The sequence below is a fragment of the Daphnia magna genome, linkage group LG7, assembly GCF_020631705.1.
Source record: "Daphnia magna isolate NIES linkage group LG7, ASM2063170v1.1, whole genome shotgun sequence".
Taxonomy (NCBI): Eukaryota; Metazoa; Arthropoda; class Branchiopoda; order Diplostraca; family Daphniidae; genus Daphnia; species Daphnia magna.
In genome coordinates, this window is record NC_059188.1 from 12093956 (window position 1) to 12112936 (window position 18981).

The following is an 18981-nucleotide window of genomic DNA, read 5'->3' on the forward strand; positions in this document are numbered from 1 at the left end:
CTTAAAACAAAAAAAATAATTATTATGTGTGGGTGGGTGTGTAATGTACATTTCTTCCTGCGATTCTCTTTTTTTTTTTTTTTTTAAATCTTCCCTGTTAGCGAGGAAAATGAGTTACTTGTATCCTGTGTGATTGCTTTGCGTGACCCGCTAAGAGGTGCTGGTTATTATTATTATTTTTGTTTGAACGATTCTGTTTGTTTGTGTGCGTATGTAAGTTCGTTTCTCTTCGTATCTTTCGATCTTCACTAAGAATTGCCTCGTCACCGCCATAATAATAACAAAAAGTATGATGATGCTTCTGCTCATCTACAATTGCGACAGGAACAGTGGGGGGTGGTGTTGGAAAATAAGAAAAAAAATGCTTTGATTTGCTTGACGAGGTTTTCATTTCTAACATTCCCCTCTCTTGCTAATAATTGCCAGTTTTGATCATTTATTTCTGATTTTTGATTGATTATTATTGCGTGTTGAAGAGGAGAACATGTCCCTCCCCCGTGTCCTTCACATTCAAAATGGCGGCGACCAACTTCATTTTCCTGTGGTACTTGTCCCCCAATGGAAAGAAGAAGATGAAACAGGAAGAAAAAATATATAAAGAATCATGACACACACACACACACCCCACGATATCAAGTCTCGTATATCCATCGCTATAAACAATTATTATTATACATAACAATTTTGTTTTTAAATCATTTTGCTGCACTTCCTCCTCCTTATTATTGTGTTGATCTTACTCCAATTCGTTGTGACAATTAAAAAAGAAAGAAAACAAAAACCAGCAAGATAAAATGGATATTATATACCTCATGCCATGCTTTCCTTGTTGGAACGTTAAACTATTTTTAATTTTAAGTCCAACCTTAATTTTTATGCCGTTGAAATAAGTGCGGTGTTAATTTATAGCAACTGCGGGGGGGTCCCGAACGTCTGCTCACTACGCCAACCGAATTTATGACGTAACGGTGGATAATTCATGTACCAACAAACATACCCGTCATAATTTCGTAACTTTCTTTTCAGGAGAAAACTAGGGTTGAGTTTGTTTGATTAGGTAATCAACAGAGAAAAAAAAAGAGGGTTGAGTCACGTGCCTGCGATATTTCGATGGGCAAACTATATGACTGCCCACACCGCCTTGTGTGTGTGCATACAAGACCGAAATAGAAAAAAGAGAACCATATACTACTAGAAAACGATATAGTTGGTGCGAGGGGTGATGAGAGATACAAGGGGGGGAGCAGCTGATGGGTTAAGTTAGATTAGAATCGTCGCGGACAGTTGGACGGACTGGTGGGGTTCATGTCAGATCTCTCTGAAGGGCTGTGAAAGAGAAAAATTGTAAAAAAAAAAAAAAAAATAGAGAAGGCTATAATTACGAGCTGTGGCACACACAACGGAAACTGTACCCGTAAGTTTAGGAGAGAAAAAAAAAGGGGAGATGACCCTCGTCGTCCGCTTGTCGCTTTTTCCAAGGTATATAATCTTTTCTCTTTCCTTATGGAAAGGTGAGTGGGGGTTAGTTTCCAGCCGCAGCAATTACACACAGACAATCGGAGGGGAGAGAGAGAGCAATTTTTGTACAAAGCCCTGGAAACTTTTTGTGTGTACAAGTCAGTTTTCTTGTCACACCACTCGAGTGACAATGAATTTCGACCAAACTTTGGAAACACTGAGCTCTTTTATTTTTCAGACTTTTTTTTTTTTCGTTCCTTTTTATGAGTGGGGGGAGGGGGCGTGATAAAAAAAAACATTTTCGGAAACACAAAATTCAAGTAAATAGAGAACCTAGGATAACTTTGTCGTCTCGTGGTGCGATTTTAGGTAATCGATGGCCAATGTTCTGTCACCAAGACATCCGAATTTCTTTTGCCATTCATTTAAAAGCATATCGTAATAAGAAATTTTGTCCATGAAGCGGAAATAGCGTTCAGAATTTACCGACGGGAAGACTCTTGTAAACCTGCAAAATTATTAAGGACGAAATGATTAGACTTCTTAAAAAAGGGTTTAATTAAACAGAAAAAAGAAAAAAAAACGTACCCAGTGCTCTGACTGAGTTCGTCTTCCGTTTCAATTAAATGTTGGACATCGTCTCGAGTTAAACCGTCCAAAATGTTGGTTTCTTCGACGATATCGGTTGGAACTTTGTGGCCCTGATTTTGAACCGTCCAGCAAGATCCACTAGGGACTGAAACTGCACGCTGGACGATATTCTCGTAAAATTCGTGCTTCTTTGTCGCTTCTTCGCTTAAATCGAATCTAGAACAGGAAGGATCGTGGCAGTATTGCGATCCCTCATCACTTTCGGAAGACTTTTCGCACACGCGTTCTTTAAAGTAGGTCGAAATATAATTGGCCAAGTGCTCTTTGCTCAAGCTGGAAGCATTGTTTGGGAATTGAAAACGCGCCATATTGAGGACATTTTTTATTAATGGGCCCTGGAATGGTAATAGATAATTTGAAAATAAATTTGTTTCATGTGGCGTTAGCTTATAGCTGATGAAACTAAAGTATACCTTTACGGAAAGATCAAGCGATGACGTAGAGTGCAACGATGGCGAAATGTTGACTTCCAGCAGCCATGGCTTCAGGTCTGAGTCGAGCAAAATATCGAAACCAAATAGCTCAAAGCAAGAGTAACGATTTGCGACATTGTTTTTCAGCATTTCATTGAGGGCTGGCGTGACACTCAATAGGGTTTTAATTACAATATCACTCAGGGACGATTTAATTGCTTCAACATCGACGCCAAGGCCAAGAAAGTACGTCCACAAGCTTGCCAGAGTCCTAAACGTGTATAAACGGTGCATTTAAAAGGAGCAGCAAAATGAAACGTAAGACGCAGTTCACTCACCACTTGTGTCCTTGGCACACATTGGCATCTTCGTTGGCCACGTACCCCTCGCAGTGTTTGTTGACACTGTAATTGGTTAAATGAACGTACAAGTCATCGAGACTATTCATTTCAGTTGAGTAGGTCACTAAACCGACAATGGCGCAATTAAAAACGGTTTTTTTTACGGGAAACTGCCGAGCGAATGCTTACGCGACGCGAAGCGGACCAATCCATTTTCGTAGAGGTAGATTCTGAGGGGGTTGACGCTAGTGACGAAAACATACAACCGAATGTCAAATTTAGTGCCGTTAATAAGGTAAGGATTTTTCACATAGGACTGAACAACCTGCCAGAATGTAATCAAAAGACGTTTAAATCAAATTTAATCAACAAGTAAAAAAAGAATAAAAAAAGAAAAGAAATACAAACCAGAGGTTTCTTTCTTGGCAATTGGTTCCATTCGTGAATCACCTGAATTCCAGTCCCCCTTGCAGACGCAGGCTGCATTTTTTTTAAATGGTTCTTTGATTGATAAAACTGGGGAATACTTGTTGATTTCTGAATATTTACCGGTTTAATGATCCAAGGAACATCGGTGGTGCGTCTACTCCAGTGTTTTCGAAGTAAACGTAGATCGTGAGGTAAAACAAAAGTTTGAGGAAGGAAGCCAAACCTAATATCAATTAAGAATTAAAAACTAACTCGTCGTGTTAATATGAAGCAAGGGCCTACTCTTCATTTCCATATTTGGCAACCATTTTTTGCATGTTCCGCCATAGTCTGTCTTTCCTTCCGATTTGAAACGTTCCGGGAAAGTGATTGACCTAGAACAGCGCAAGAATTACATTAGCTATAGTTGATAATTAATTTAGCTTTGCTAGTAAATTTACCTTCTGATGTTCCAAAATAGATGTAAATAATGGTGACTTCATGTGTTTTCCCCAGGTTCCTATCCAGTCCTTGGGTTCTTTAATTACCCGAAATCCAGAATTGACAACAGTTTTCCTGACAACGACTGGAGTAATTGTACTCAACTTCCACTTTAGACAACGCCGTATAATCCAGGGAAGTTCAACCACTACAAAAAATAATATTAGAATTCAATTTCAAACACCTACACCTTGGATTGGGGGTTCTCTCTTATCCTGAAAACACAATTATACCCATAGGCCGATAAAACAGTATACCTTTCTCGTCGTGAAGGCAAAAATTAAGATACGGAGGGACGCCAGAAAAAGCTGAGAAGCGTAAGGCAGGCTGGAAAACATCTGCTTTATCACTGGAAACAGTCAATGGTTCAGTTTCCTTTGCATCACATTCTTCTTCTGTAATATAGGAGCATGATTCATCATCTGCAGGGATCTGAACACTTTCAGATGAATCTAACTCTGTAAATTGAAGGGCTGTAGAGCAGAAGGCAGTGAGTTGTTCCTGATCAATGTTTTTACCTTCTCCAGAAAAATTAGAGGCAAGCGAAGGCACAGAACTGGAGGCATCACAGTCATTTTCAGACTGAATGGAAGCATAAATCGATTTTCCATTGATTTTGGCTTTTTTGCAGGTCGAGTTGGACACCCTATCATACGAGGAAGCTTTGCTCTTGCCATTAATTGTGTGCGCAGGATGGACTTTTCGCAAGCTTTTTTTCACCAATTTCTTTTTGACAACCGCTGGTTTTACTTTGTTGGTGTGTTGATCTGACAAGATTGAGGTGCTATGCTGGCATTCAGTCCCAGAATCAGTAACAACTTTTTCTATCATTCTGGGTTTTGGCATGTGTTACTGATAAGGCAAAAGGTCTAAAGGGGTGGACTTGCTGGTTACAAAATTGAGGTTTTCTCCCTGTGATGAAAACAAAACATAATTAGCATGTAAATATAGCAAATATTTTTTCTTCTATCATACACCAACATTCATGCTTCCACCAGCTGACTGTTCAGACCTCTACTATTGTTAAAATGTACGTAAATTTTTTAGCGGGAAATGTCTGACGGTCGTCTAGCTGTTAGTAGGTTATATTGAACAATTCAAATCAATTTAGAATTTTTTTATATATATATATAAAACAATAATAACCTGACTTCAGCAGAATGGCAAGTGATTTTTTTTTCAAGTTTCCAAGAATAAACTTATTTTAAAAGTATTTTATTCTCGCTAAACCGTCGCTCTGTGTTTCATGAAATAAGCAAGGTAGTCTGCTATCATGCTTGTTCCGGCAAGCTAAGTGCATTCTAGCGGCCGAATTTCAAAGCTCTCTGAAGTATCTGTCTTTTAACCAAAACAAATGAAGAACGCATCGTTGACGAGCATCACTTGGAAAAGTGGAGACGTAAAGTTGTGATCTGAAACTAGGAAAGAAATTGTTTCCAAAATAAATCGTGGTAGTAAAATCAAATAAACAAAACCTACCATGCCACGTATTATGATTAAAGGTGGTGTGTGGAGGAACACCGAGGTAAGATTTTCGTTATAACCATCTTACAATGCCGGTGCATGTTTATGGCATGCATCTCATCTTGGGATTTCAATCATTTTTTTGTGTGTACAGGATGAAATTTTGAAAGCAGCTGTGATGAAATATGGTAAAAATCAATGGTCACGTATTGCTTCTCTGTTACATCGGAAATCAGCTAAACAATGCAAAGCTCGTTGGTATGAATGGTTGGATCCAAGCATCAAGAAGACAGAGTGGAGCCGTGAAGAAGATGAAAAACTCCTACACTTGGCAAAGCTCATGCCTACTCAGTGGAGAACTATTGCCCCCATTGTTGGGAGAACAGCTGCCCAATGCCTTGAACGCTATGAATACCTTCTGTAAGTTGCTCCCCTCTTCTTATTCATAGCCCTAATTACCCAAATAACACATATTTTTTTCTAGTGATCAAGCTCAAAGAAAGGAAGAGGGTGAAGAACCTGGTGATGACCCACGTAAATTGCGTCCTGGAGAAATTGACCCAAATCCTGAGACTAAACCAGCCCGTCCAGATCCCAAAGACATGGATGAAGATGAACTGGAGATGTTGTCTGAAGCCAGGGCTAGGTTAGCTAACACACAGGTAGTTTTAGAAATCAAATATTTACTTTTAGTATGGAATTTAAAAATGACATTTTTTCTGTTTACAGGGTAAAAAGGCTAAACGAAAAGCCAGAGAGAAACAACTGGAAGAGGCACGACGATTGGCCGCTTTACAAAAAAGGAGAGAGCTGCGAGCTGCAGGTATGGGCGTTCGCCGTGGAGCTCTGTCTCACAACCGTCGCAAGCGTGGTGTGGACTACAATGCCGAAATTCCGTTTGAGAAGCAGCCAGCTATTGGTTTTCATAATACGGCAGAAGAACAATTTGATCCTTTCGCACCAAACTTCCATCGGCTCCGTCAGCAACAGCTAGAGGGTGAACTACGCTCAGTTAAGGAGGACAGGGAGCGCAAGAAGGACAAGGACAGGCTTAAGCAGAGAAAAGAGAATGAAGTTCCTTCGGCTCTGTTGCAAGGAGACCAACCGGCAGCGAAACGTTCGAAGCTTGTTCTACCGGAGCCTCAGATATCCGACAGAGATCTTGAACAAGTCGTTAAACTAGGCAGAGCTTCGGAAGCTGCTCAAGATGCAGCCCGCGAAACTGGCCAGAGGGTATCGGACACTCTTTTGGCCGATTATTCCTTAACACAGGTAAACATGATAAACAACGACAGAATTTTACTGGTGACGTAATGCAATTCCTTGTAGAGTGGGGGGTTGCGAACACCACGAACACCAGCTCCTCCTATGGACAAGATTTTGCAAGAAGCACAAAATCTGATGGCGTTAACGCACGTTGAAACTCCGCTGATGGGTGGTACCAACGCACCGTTGATCAATCCTGACTTCGCTGGTGCCACTCCAAGTAAAGATGGAGTCGCAACACCAAATACGTTACTTTCAACGCCATTTCGTACGCCCAGCGGGGCAGCAGGTTCTGCCACACCAGGCATGCTAAGTATCACGTCGGGAGCAACACCCCGTGCGGGAGTTCAGTCTCTTCCCGGTGCAACCCCATTGGTGCGAGACAAATTAAATATTAATCCAGAAGAGTCTACTGAGGGTAATTTTCGAAACCATTGCATGGCAGTGTTTGAATTCTAGTTAAATAGTCCTATTTTCTGAATTCAGTTATGCAGCGCACGCTTAAAGAGCAACTCAAACGAGGACTGAGTACACTACCTACTCCCAAGAACGATTACGAAATTGTTGTACCAGAAGAGGAAATGGACACTGAATCTGGATTACCTGGTGACGGAGGAACGACGGGCACATATATCTCTGTAGAAGATCAGGCAGATATTGATGCTCGTATTGAAGCAGAGCGCAAAAAGCAAAGTATAACGCCACGACATAGTTTTTATTTCATTATTATTATTGTAGCATTAATTACAATAAATTGTTATGTGCTTTGTAGGAGAAGCTGAGTTAAAGCGACGATCCCAAGCGTTGCAAAGAAGTCTGCCCCGTCCTCACGAAGTGAACAATGCCATTCTCAGACCAGCCAATTCGTCCGATTCTTCACTCAGTGATCTTCAAAAAGCTGAGGAGCTTATCAAGAAAGAAATGCTTACAATGATGCATTATGATTCAATCCGCAATCCAGTCAATAACTCCACAGAAAAGGGTGGTGGCCTCTCGAGGAAGATCATTGAGACCAGCCAAAACTTTTTAAGCAATAATTCCTATCAGGAATTTGAAGACAAGGAAATTGAACAGGTATTTGTTTCTGGTTATCGCAGTCACTGACAATTAATGTTTAACGTTTGAACTTCCGTATCGTTTCAAAGGCAAAGGAGTTACTGAAAGTGGAAATGGAAAAAGTGAAGGCTGGTATGGGGCATGGGGACTTGACAATGGAGGCATATACACAGGTTTGGGAGGAATGCCTGTCACAGGTTTTATTCGTTCCATCCCAAAACCGATACACGAGGTAACATTTAAAAAAATTAATCTTTTTTTATTTAAGTCTTCACAAATGTCTGTCTTCTGGTCAATTATAGGGCTTCTTTGGCTTCGAAGAAGGATCGGCTGGAAAGTGCTTCACGCCATTTAGAGACTAACCGAGCTCATATGGCTAAAGAGGCTAAAAAAGCTGCCAAATTAGAAAAGAAGCTGCGAACCTTGACCGCCGGTATGAAGAAGCTAATTTTACAACGGTTTTCCTTGTGTCTTTATCTTTTCTTTTTCTCCCTGTCTTGCTCTTTCCCTTTCAAGGTTACCAGTCCAGATCACAAGCTCTACACAAGCAAACCCAAGATCTGATTGATCAAGTAGAGGCCGCTCGCATTGAATTAGACACTTATTCTTTCTTAAAGAAGCATGAAGATGGTAAGCTATGAAACTTCCCCTTATGTTCAGTTCATAATTTTTATTCGATTTTTTTCCATAGCTGCCATTCCCAATCGTCTAGAAAACGTACAACAGGATGTGCTCGTACAGACAGAGCGTGAGCGTGAGCTTCAGAAACGGTTCCAGCTCCTGCAAGACAAATGTTTCGAAGCTAGCCTAGCTGCACCGTAATTCGACTTTCACGCACTTGTTCATTTATGTCCGTTACCCAATGTAATGTCTGTTTTATCTTGATATAATATGGACTTCATTTTGTCTATGGTTGTCTTAATTTCGTTTTTCAACATTCCCGGCCGTCTGCCGTAAGAATTGAATTGTTTTGTTTATTCGTATTAAGAAGCAGTCCGTTTAAACCAAAACTTGCTGTTGAACTGGCACTAAATACTGACTAAATAGATCTATTTGCTCTTTCGGTTCATTTTGTGAAAAGAAAAAGAACTGTTCTTTACCAGTTCCCAGTTCTTAACAATTTAAATCAAAATTTTAATTTTCTTTAGATTTAGAAATTAGAAATAAATTCCCGGAATCGCCGGAATTCCTAAAATGTGTTAAGAAATTTACACCTGGCAACCGTGTAACTCATGAAAAGCTTCTTCCGTTTTTGGCGGTATTGTTGATTTCGGAGAGCATGATTTTAGGAGAGCCATGGCTGATCCTTGGAATCTCACGCTTGATCAGAGTGTTTTTGATAGTTGGTGTGGTGAATCAAGAATAGTTATTAAAGAGAAAGATTTTACGAATATTTATAAACTTGTTCAGGGACTTAGTGAGCAGTGTGTAAAGCAAACTGATCCTGTTGAGCTGGAACGTCAACTATCAATATCCTTTTCATATATATAGTTTTTTAAAAGTTTTTCATATACTTGTGTTGTAGAATATATTTAAAATCCTTGACTCACTTAAAAACATTTGTTTTAGGGATGATTTTGATGTTGAAGATGTGATACCTGTTCTACAAATGATAACAGCTGTATCACAAAAACTGTCATTGCTACCAGTTTCTATATGTCAGCTCACCATTCAAACCTGTAAACATGCACTACCTTCAGTGTTGGCACTGAATAGGTCTAAAGATCTTAAACAGTACTTTGACTGTTTAGAGTGCTGTTTACATCATGTTAAAATATCTGAAGATTCCGTCAGCTTGGTAACCATTTGTGAAATCATAGAACAAAGTTATTCATCATGTTCAAACAAGTAAGCCTCAATCATTCACTGGTTAAAGTGCATTTAATTCTGTTTTTGGCTCGTGTACTTTATTTAGGACCATAAATCTACCAGATGATCTTTTTAAACATTCTTCAGAAATGTTGATGACTGTCCTGCCCATCATTGAACAACAGCAATTTGGTGAAAGTGCCTTAGTTGGGAGATTGTTAGTTCCCCTAATGGCTGTTGGCAAATTCTCTTGCAAGCTAGATGCCAAGTCAATGGCTTTAATTTGGAAACTAGTACTTAAAACCATGCAACACTACCCAGATCTATGCCCAAAACTGGAATTGGGAGAAGTTGTAGTGTTTCTTGTTCAAGAAGTGTTTTATCTCTTTGATCTAATTCACCAAAACAACAACAATATTTCGAAATTGGCCAAAGTGGCAGGTTTCCTGATTAAAGTCATCATTGGTCTCAGTGAGAAAGATACAACGATGCTTGAAAATGAAAGCGTAAACGAAACGGTGCTAGATCTAGTGTTCCAGCTTCTGCAGTAATTATATACTCTGAAATCTATCATTGATTAACACCGTGATTTTATTTTCTTCTGTTTTACGAAAAACTTTTAGATTTACTCCTGATGCTGTTAAATATAAAATTCCTATGGGTGACGATCTTGCCCGTCTTTTGGAACTTCATGTGTCCATCGCTATACATCCAATTTTAGATAAGTTGACGAAAACACGACAGCTTCTTCCTAGCTTACTGAAAGCAACTTCGAATTGCCCACCTGAGAATCGACTGAACTTGATACGGCTACTCGGTTTGCTGCTGACACCTAATTTTCAGTCAACAGTTAGAAACTGCGGTATAACCACAAGTGACTTATTGGCAATGTTTCTCTCCTCAGTTAACCAAGGTAGAAATGAGTAAAACTTTTTTGGGGAAAAAATCAATTAAAAATGATGGTGATTTTTTAATGTCTTAGGGCATGTGGAGTTCAACCGGGTTATTCTTCTTCATGGTATAACCCATAGCGGCAAAGGAATTCATACTGTGCCTATCTACGAACTATTGGTACCTTGATTCGTATTAAGAATGCAAAAATGTTGTGTTTTTGGTAAGCTATTGCTTATTGTCAGGTTACACAAGCTGCAGCCACCATGGCCATTATGACACAAGATTCTGTTGTACAGTGTGTTGCAGTTCTTCTCAAATCTCTCATCCAAGATGGATTTTGGGCTCATCTCATGTCCTGTGATATTCTTACCTTTATGGCAAGGTAGTAGTCGTGCTTTTTTACAGCTAAAATTGTTAAACAAATTGTTGGTTGTGTTTTACTAGGTACGGCCCGTCTCAGTTTTGTCTTGAACTAGTTCAGCACTTGTTCCTCCTTAGTCCATCGACTCCGACCATCTCTTGCCGGCCAGTCTGTCTTCTCAACCGTTTGATCCCGCTACTTTCTCCTGCTGGTAGGGCGGCCATACTGAAATCACATCCTGTAGAAAAATACCCCGATTTATGGGCTGCCATAAACTGGGAAGCATTCACTGTCGAGCAAAAAGTGGAACTCCGGCAATGTTTGCCACCTTCCGCAATTGGTTCACAATTTTGCAAAGCTAACACAGTGATTCGACTTGGTTTAATTTGTACTTCCGGAAACGACTCAGTTCTTCAAGATCAAATCGATTTACGATTGAATTTGATCAAAGCGGGCACGGTGCTACTTTTTGGATTGAAAAGTAAATCGGCTAAGGATTATCAACGCCATATGGAGCATCTTTTAGCGTGCGTTTTACGCGTTCTTCTGTGTACAGCTGAGCCAGCTCAGAAAGAATCACATCTTTACTTAATGCAAATATTAAAATTGGCTTTAGACAGCAAAGCTTTAACGGCTGTTCAGCTTGATGTCACCATTTTTCTAAGTAAAATTGGTTTGTCAGGCATAGCAGCCTCACCACAACAGATAGCCTTGTTACGAGTCGTTGCCAACTTGTTCTGTGAAACCACCACTAGCCGATCTTTTCTGGTACAGCTACGTGCACTTCACGCCTTCGAGTTGTTTTTTAAGACAACTCCACATTCTCATTTAGCATCGTCATGCATTCGTGAAGGCAATGATATCGTTATCAAGCGATTTATCAGTCGCATATCCAGCAAATCACCCGTTGGTGAAATCAATAAATTTTTCAGCTCACAGCTCTTGTGCCTAAAGAGTCCTCCCTGCAATAGGGATCCGTTTCCCAAACTACCAATCGAAGTTTATGCGGTCCCCACTGTTGACTCTCTAGATGTGGTTGATTCATGCTCGAATGGTTCCATAGCCAAACGGCCTCGGATGGATAATAGTGAACAATTACCATTCTTACTCAACAGTTTGGCTAAAGTTGTTAGTGATATGGGTCAGCTTGGACCCCTTCCGATTTGGTCTAAAGAAGAGATAAAAGAACGTATTAATATGCTGAAATCTTACTTGTAAATGTCAAAGAAAGATCGAAATAATGTACAGCAAATAGAAATATGCAAAATTGCTTTTTTGCGAAGCCTAACTTGGAAGCTAGTTTCTTATAAATACATGACTTTATGTTTCACTCGTTTTCTTAAGTCGAAATAAGGGAAACAACCTGGAAATATTGATTTATAGACATTTGTCTAAAGATTTGATGTTCTGGCCCTGGTTCTGGTGAGTTCATTCATTTTCGTACATAAAATATAATAAATATATTATACGTATATCTTTCATCAGCTTTTATTTTTCATGAAAGCACTTTGCAGTTGGACTGTTGGAGCTGGAGTCTTGGCTCTTGGAGTTGGACTGTGAGGGTTGGAGTCTTGGACTTCGAGATAGCGACCGGCCCCGATTAGCCAAAATCGGGTTAACCGCCCGCCCTGAAAAAGGGCAACCGGGCTGGGGTGGGGCAAAAATCGAGGTTAACCCGCTTGCCCCGGTGCCATTTGAAAAAATTGCGCCTGAATTCATATTGAATTCAATCTATGAAAGTTGGGTCGGGTTTTTCTCAAGGCAACCGGGACGAGCTCCCCGATTTTCATCATAAAATCAAATTTCGACTCGACCGATTATGTTTTTACGTCGATCGATTGCAATCGGGGTTAAAAATTTTACCCCGAACGCCCCGCCCTGAGCCCCGAATTTTGAAACCCGATTAGCAAAAATGCGCCCCGATTTGAGTCGGGGCCGATCCCCATAGCAGAAAAGAAACCACGCAGGCGGGCCCCCCAGCCTTTGCCAAAGTCTTCGGCCCGAACAAACGCCACACGGCTTAACTGGAGATTACGTTTCGCCATGTTTTCGCTCATTTCGTCGTCTGTACTTCAGAAAGTAAACAAAAAGTCTAAATTAATTATTTAAAAAATGTATGTATAAACATATCGGTTGTTATAACAATAACAACCCTAAAACCAATCAGGTGGCGTACGGTTACGGACACTTAAATCGATATCTTGCCTCATTTTCCACAATCGATACGCGAAACTTGCAGCAACTTTTGGAAAAAACCAGAGGGAGTAACATGGCCGTGGCTACACCAGTATTCTATTACTCTGCCCATAGGAATAGGATATGAGAGTTAAGAACTTCCGGAAATATGGCAATAGTGTTAATAGAAACAGACCGATTGCGTTATGGCGGCGCGTTTCTTGAGTGTTGACAAAGACGAAAGAGTGTGCTACGAAATGGAAGTGTAATTTCAATCAATTAAAATGTCTTTACTTTCAATTGATATTGCTAGGCTGATACATCATCACCTTCTGAAAGAGGGTTATGAAAGCTCTGCCAATAATCTAATAAGTGAGTGCCCACACCTGAAAGGGTTAAAGCCTGTTAAACACCCTTACAAGCTTCCACGGATTTTGGGACTTTCATTGGCTGATTTATTCGAAAGTTATTTTGAAACTAAGGAAAACGTGATTGAGGAATTGGAGCTTCTAGAATCGGTCGTCTTTAGAGAACATGACAGTCTTCCACTGCTTACCAAAACACTAGTGGAAAACCTTAAATCATCAACACTGTCAAAATCTATTCAAAAAAAAACCTGGAGTAAAGGTGTCAACACAGAAGTTGTAATAAACAATGGCCCTGCAGTCTGTGATGCAAGTGTCAACACTGACTCTGTTCTTGTTCCACAAAATTGTGATGCAAGTGTCAACACTGACTCTGTTCTTGTTCCACAAAATTGTGATGCAAGTGTCAACACTGACTCTGTTCTTGTTCCACAAAATTGTGATGCAAGTGTCAACACTGACTCTGTTCTTTTTCCACAAAATTGTGATGCAAGTGTCAACACAGATTCTATCTGTGTCCCAGAAAATTGTGATGCATGTGTAAACACTGAAGCTCCCTGCTACCCACAAACATGTGACTCTTGTATTAACACAGATCTTTTCAGTGGTCTGCGTGAAACATGTGATACAGGTGTTAACACTGAATCTTGTTTTAATGCTGACAAGACAAGTCAATCAAACTTGTCTGTGGAAAAACCTGATGTTCTTGAAAACACAATTGATAATAGTGCCAACAATCAAGTCATCATTCATAGTCAGGAAAAAAATGTTTTAAACCATGGCACACATGCAATGTCTCCAACAGCATCAGGAAAAACCAAAGTACAAGATGATAATGGTGATGCAAACATGAATCCTAATTGGAGCCAACATCATGATATTGACCAAGAAAGTAGCCATGCACTGCATTGCTCAGAACAACTTGTTGCTACTGAAACAGTGGATTTTTCCCTAGTGTATGACCGGTTGCTAGAAAATAGAGAGTTCCAAGAAAAGATAGCTGAAAGCATTAATAAAAAGAAAGCTCAAGCTGTTTTACCATACACTGATAATTCAAAATGTGGAAGCTTGGCATCATCACAAGATCTGGATACTGTTATCAAAGCTATTGTGGCAGAAACTCAAGCAGATCCTTCTTTTGACAATTTTCTGAAAGACTGCATAGGTAGGCAAACATTTAAACTTAACATACTCTTTCCTGGTATAATCTATATTTGCTAATTTTCAGGTATTGACAGTGAAGATCAAACTTCAGTTGGTACCCCAGACAGTATAGCTCCAAATGACAGTGAACCCAATGCTATGCCTTATAATTCAGGTAATCAAGAAAATTGCTTGGTTTTGGATGATGTAGGGGAACCAATGTTAGTGGAGCAACCAACAATACCATCATCTTTTTTTACTGTACAAAGTTCTGACGTAACAGGCAGCTCTTCTTTGATTAACACCCTTAATAGTGTTGCAATTGTGACATCCTCGGGTCAAATAACTTTGGTTCCAACTATCATTTCGGCTATGCCTGGTGAGGTAGACCCTTCAGAAACTGTATCTTCCACGATAACTAAAAGAGTAAAGAAGAAACAAACCATGATTCTTAGAAGAGCACCCGTTCGGATTGCTCCGAAGCCCATCTTTACCCTCACTATCCCTGCCCCGGATGATGACTACAATCATGTTCCAACTTCTGCATGTGAAGCCGAATCAGGCTTTCGAGAACAGGATATAGTGGAAAATCAAGTAAACCAGCAACAAAGTGTTAATTATAATCTTTTAACACGTGAAACCCCTGGTGATTGTAGTCCAGGTCCCTCTAAGATGAAACCTATAATGAAGATAAAAAATCGTGCTCTAGCGAAAAGTAGACGTACAAAAAATTCGAGAATTCGCGATCCAATCTTTCAACGTCTCACCAATCCCCCACCTTCAGAAAAAAATCTTACTTCTAATTTGGCTGCGCTATTGAAAATTGCAGAAGAGTACCGCTCCAGTACTATGGATGTTCCAAATCAACAAATCGTTGGTCAAACGGAGCCATCGGGATCACCTGATGTAGTCTTTCGTACACCCATTCCGGATTCATCTGGATTCGTAACCACCCCTACTAGCACTCGGCGCCGAAGCCATGTTCGACAGCTTAATTTTGGCGAATCGCCTGAATTACCTAATAAGCCAGCTGAAAACAGTCCGGCAGCTAATCCGAAACGATCCGAAATACCTTGGGATCTTGCCTTGAGAAATGCTTTTTCAGCTCCTCCTCCAACAGACAGTGATATTTTTGCAACACCAAAAGGAAAGGCCAAACGCAAAAGAAAAAGGTCACCAATGCCTGAAACAAGCGATGCAATAGCTATCCAAGACACTTCCTCTAATGAAGTAGCTGTTAGTACTTCACCATCCAAATGCTCACTTTCGCCCGCTCAAGCGTCTGCATTCAATTTGGCGGCAACAGAAGAAACCGTCGCCCCGGTCCCTGTGGCGGAAGAAAGATCGCAACCGTGCGGCACTTCGGATTCCAATTATGCCGATTTAGTTGCTGCTTCAATTTTACAGGAGATGGCAAACACTCCCATAACGGAAGTGACCCGAGAGGATACTTCAAAAGAAACTGCAACGGATGGATTGGTCACAAATTGCGTAGTTTCGACTGCTAACTTATCCCAATTTGGAATGGATGTGGTTAGCCGTGAAGAACATGTAATGCAACATTTGACTCTTCCAGTTCTTGCTACCCCGCGTAAGGAGATAACAGAAAGCTTGGTAGGAAGTTACCCACCTCAAAGCGTTCCTTCCACTGTGCTCTGCGATGGTCAAAGCAATAGCGTCAGCTTCGGTGCATGGGACGGGGAAATCCCACGGACACCGCAAATCCGTATGGATCTTACCAGTTCTACTAGTCCCTTCCAAGTTTCTCTTACGAAAGGTTTCCGTTTCTTACCGGCGGCGGATTCTCCCAGTTTGGCTGTTCCTTTCACTCCATGCATTTTAGAAGCGGGCAATTCTAACACTTCCATCGACACACCATACGTCGGTTTTTATCAATTCCCGTCAGTGCTAAGCACTCCCAGGTTTGCCTCTACCCTTTTCATTTTGCACTTTTATTTTTACCTCATATACTGTTATTACTTTTGCAGATTGGAAGCTCTGCGGCAGGAAATCATGGAGAGCCCGGGTAAAAGCTTGAGCATGACCGTGATCAGTCCTACCCAGGTGGTCCTCGGGCGTCCAACCCCATATTTCGTTCCAAGTGGTGAGCGAGCGCAGGGCCCTATAATGAATCAAAATGCTACTCCAGAGCATGTACCCGAACCAGACAAGGTTAATATATAAGTACCATAATCTTTACATTGCACAATTTCCTTAACATTTTCTGAATATCGATAGCTGGACAGAAGACGACGGAGTTCGATGGAAATGGATCCGTTGCAGTTGGAAGAGTCCAACGATGCAAGCGATGCGGCAGCTGCATTGATGTGCAAAACCGCGGAGAACGTTGCTGCTGCCCTTCACCCGCCTACTCCATATAAAACAGATCAAACTCTAGAAAACGACCTTATCAACGAATGCCAGCGTTTGGAAGATGTTCCTTCAACAGAAAAAGTTAAACAACGTTATCAGCGATTAATAGAATTGTTTGGGGAGGATTCCACGAATCTTAACGGAGGCACTAATGCTATTCCAGCTGCTCCTGAGACCGTAATGGAAGATGCACTAGCTCAAAGTACTCCTATAATTACGAAACAAAAAAACGGAAAGACTAGAAGAACCGCACCCAAGAAATCTATCCCCATAGATGAGTCCATTAGCTCGGGGTGTGCCAGAGTGCAAGTTTATGCCGGAAATCCCCAAGTTAATCGCCGCAAGTCTAAGCGCCATTCAAAAGGATCAAAGACGTTCACATCACTAGAGGATGAAGCTATAATTCAAGAGCTTTTGGCTATGTCGAGATCAAACAACTCGTATGATGTTGTGAAGCAGTCTCCCTTACGCAAAAAGAAGCAGAGGTCGCATTCGCTAAATCGTGAACAAGGCAGTTCATCTGGCGAAGTAGATATAGAGAAAAAATCGACGCGAAAGCAAAGCAATCTGTCTGGTTTTAATGACGTGATGACCATTGAGGCTTCGACTTCCATGAGTGAACTTGTGTCCGTATCATGTGTATCGTCACCGAATTCCTCAAGGGAAGAAGTGGACGTCGTCGAGTTGGTAGAGATGGTTGAATCGCCCTTGAATAGTCCAAGGAAGAAAGACAAATCCAAGAAAACCACAAAGAGCAGAGAAAAACCCGTCCACCAGGGCAGCACGGAAAGCATGTAGCTCGAGCTCGTTTGGCATGGCAACCCGTAGGACTCCGGTAAAACTGTTCAAATCCGCACCACCACCATACGCTCGTAAAGCGATTAGCTACCGCCAATCGGCCACTGTCAAGAAAACACCCACAAAAGTATCACCTGGGGAATCTGCTTTCGCTACCAATGTCTCCCACGAAGACACAGATTTGGAAAGATATCCAATAGGAGCAGTCAACATACCTGTCACAGTCCCCTCGACAAAGCATATTCAACCTACAGAAGATTTTGATAGGGTAGTCGAAAGTGATGATCGGACTATGGAAAAGTCTGTAGCTTCTCCGGTTATGGAGATTGCTGAAAACACCGATGGTCCATTGAGTCTGACGCAACAAGCTGAAGTACTAGTGGCAACAGAAAATTCAATCGATGAAACAACAGCATTAACAGAAATCACAAACGAACCTTCCGAAACCTCGTCACTCATCTCTGTTGAGGGTTTGTCGATAGAATCAGAAAGCGAAAGAATAAAAACGGCAAATGAAATAAGTGCGACTGAAACACAAGAAGTTAACGCGGATGTCATCATTAGTTTTGAACAAAATTCCATAGCTGTTCCAATATTGGAACCTCCAGTATCTCCTGCCAGTACCCCGGTGTCCAGGAACATCTCAGAAAAGGCCGAAAATTTCGTTAATCTTCCATCAGTAGCCAGTGACGTGATTTGCGAAAAAGATTACCATGCAGAATCAACGTTCACAACTCTCATCGAAGCCGAAGGAGCTAATACCGCAAAATTCTTGGTACCTCACGAAAACTTGGTAGTGGAAACGAACCTGGAAGATAGCAGCCTAACTTCACATTCGATAAGGGACTCAAGATGTGAAGAAACACTTCCCCCGGCAGAAGCATTAGTAAAGGTTACTGATGAAGTCGCAGAGTCCAACTTCATCGAATCTACACTGCCTCAAAAAGACCTCATGGTGAAGTCAAACCAGGAATTATTATCTCCTAAAGTTATTGCAGCCAAAGAAAAAACTAAACCTTCTAATTCAAAGCTACAAAATTACCTGCAATTAAGTAGCTTTAACAGTACACCTGACTGTTCATCCAAGAGAAAGTCATCAGAGCTTGATGCTACTATTTTATCGCCAAACTTCAGCAGTCCTGCTCATCCCAAACCATCTGCTATTGGTGTTTGTGGCCAATTACCTCTTCAAGAAACAGCTGTAGTCATGCACAAAGACCTTGTAAACAAAATCAGAAAGCAGATGAGGCTGAGTAAAGAAGTTGATCTCTACTCACAATGAGTAACCTAGCATTTTAAAACTAAACGTTTAAATTCTCGTATATAGCTTATTGGTAACGTAATTGAATTATTTAACGCAGAATGTCTCTTAGTAGTTTTGTATTGCCTTTTTAAATCTTAAAGTTAATTAACCGTAAAAAATTGTTTGCCTGAATAATAAAGTACGTGTTCCGTTTGTTTTTCGCAGTCTTCAATTTTCAGAGGCAGGCACTGTCTTTTAAAAT

General features: G+C 40.8%; 2 protein-coding genes and 1 long non-coding RNA gene across 5 annotated transcripts; 2 read left to right on the top strand and 1 right to left on the bottom strand.

Annotated features, from left to right (window-relative positions):
- Positions 1-1665: 1665 nt before the first annotated feature.
- LOC116927575 (tubulin polyglutamylase TTLL4) lies at positions 1666-5062 on the bottom strand. Of its 3 annotated transcripts, none has more exons than XM_045175906.1 (13): positions 4919-5057; positions 4754-4844; positions 4291-4684; positions 4030-4230; positions 3733-3920; positions 3575-3666; positions 3413-3515; positions 3272-3343; positions 3053-3188; positions 2861-2987; positions 2523-2793; positions 2047-2444; positions 1666-1966 (listed from the first exon to the last, which is right to left on the bottom strand). In XM_045175906.1, exons 3-13 carry the CDS (start codon positions 4616-4618, stop codon positions 1792-1794), a joined length of 2091 nt encoding a protein of 696 aa, XP_045031841.1. In that variant the 5' UTR covers positions 4619-4684; positions 4754-4844; positions 4919-5057; the 3' UTR covers positions 1666-1791. The 3 variants fall into 3 exon arrangements, with proteins under 3 accessions (XP_045031841.1, XP_045031839.1, XP_045031840.1); XM_045175904.1 differs by having other exon boundaries at positions 4748-4844; XM_045175905.1 differs by lacking the exon at positions 4754-4844 and having other exon boundaries at positions 4919-5062.
- Positions 5063-5123: 61 nt separating this feature from the next.
- On the top strand, positions 5124-18932 carry LOC116926490. Its single transcript, XM_045175907.1, is given in 21 exon segments — positions 5124-5297; positions 5391-5656; positions 5721-5898; positions 5966-6508; positions 6566-6920; positions 6989-7195; positions 7275-7576; positions 7648-7790; positions 7861-7991; positions 8075-8188; positions 9740-9914; positions 9991-10280; positions 10350-10438; positions 10504-10643; positions 10706-11299; positions 12206-12235; positions 13084-14327; positions 14391-16227; positions 16294-16477; positions 16544-17443; positions 17445-18932. Coding segments are annotated over 21 exon segments (9081 nt in total). The 5' UTR covers positions 5124-5252; the 3' UTR covers positions 18759-18932.
- On the top strand, positions 9035-9543 carry LOC123474075. The gene is made up of 3 exons (XR_006648713.1): positions 9035-9237; positions 9310-9406; positions 9474-9543. It is a non-coding gene; the product is annotated as an uncharacterized LOC123474075 (long non-coding RNA).
- Positions 18933-18981: the final 49 nt, after the last annotated feature.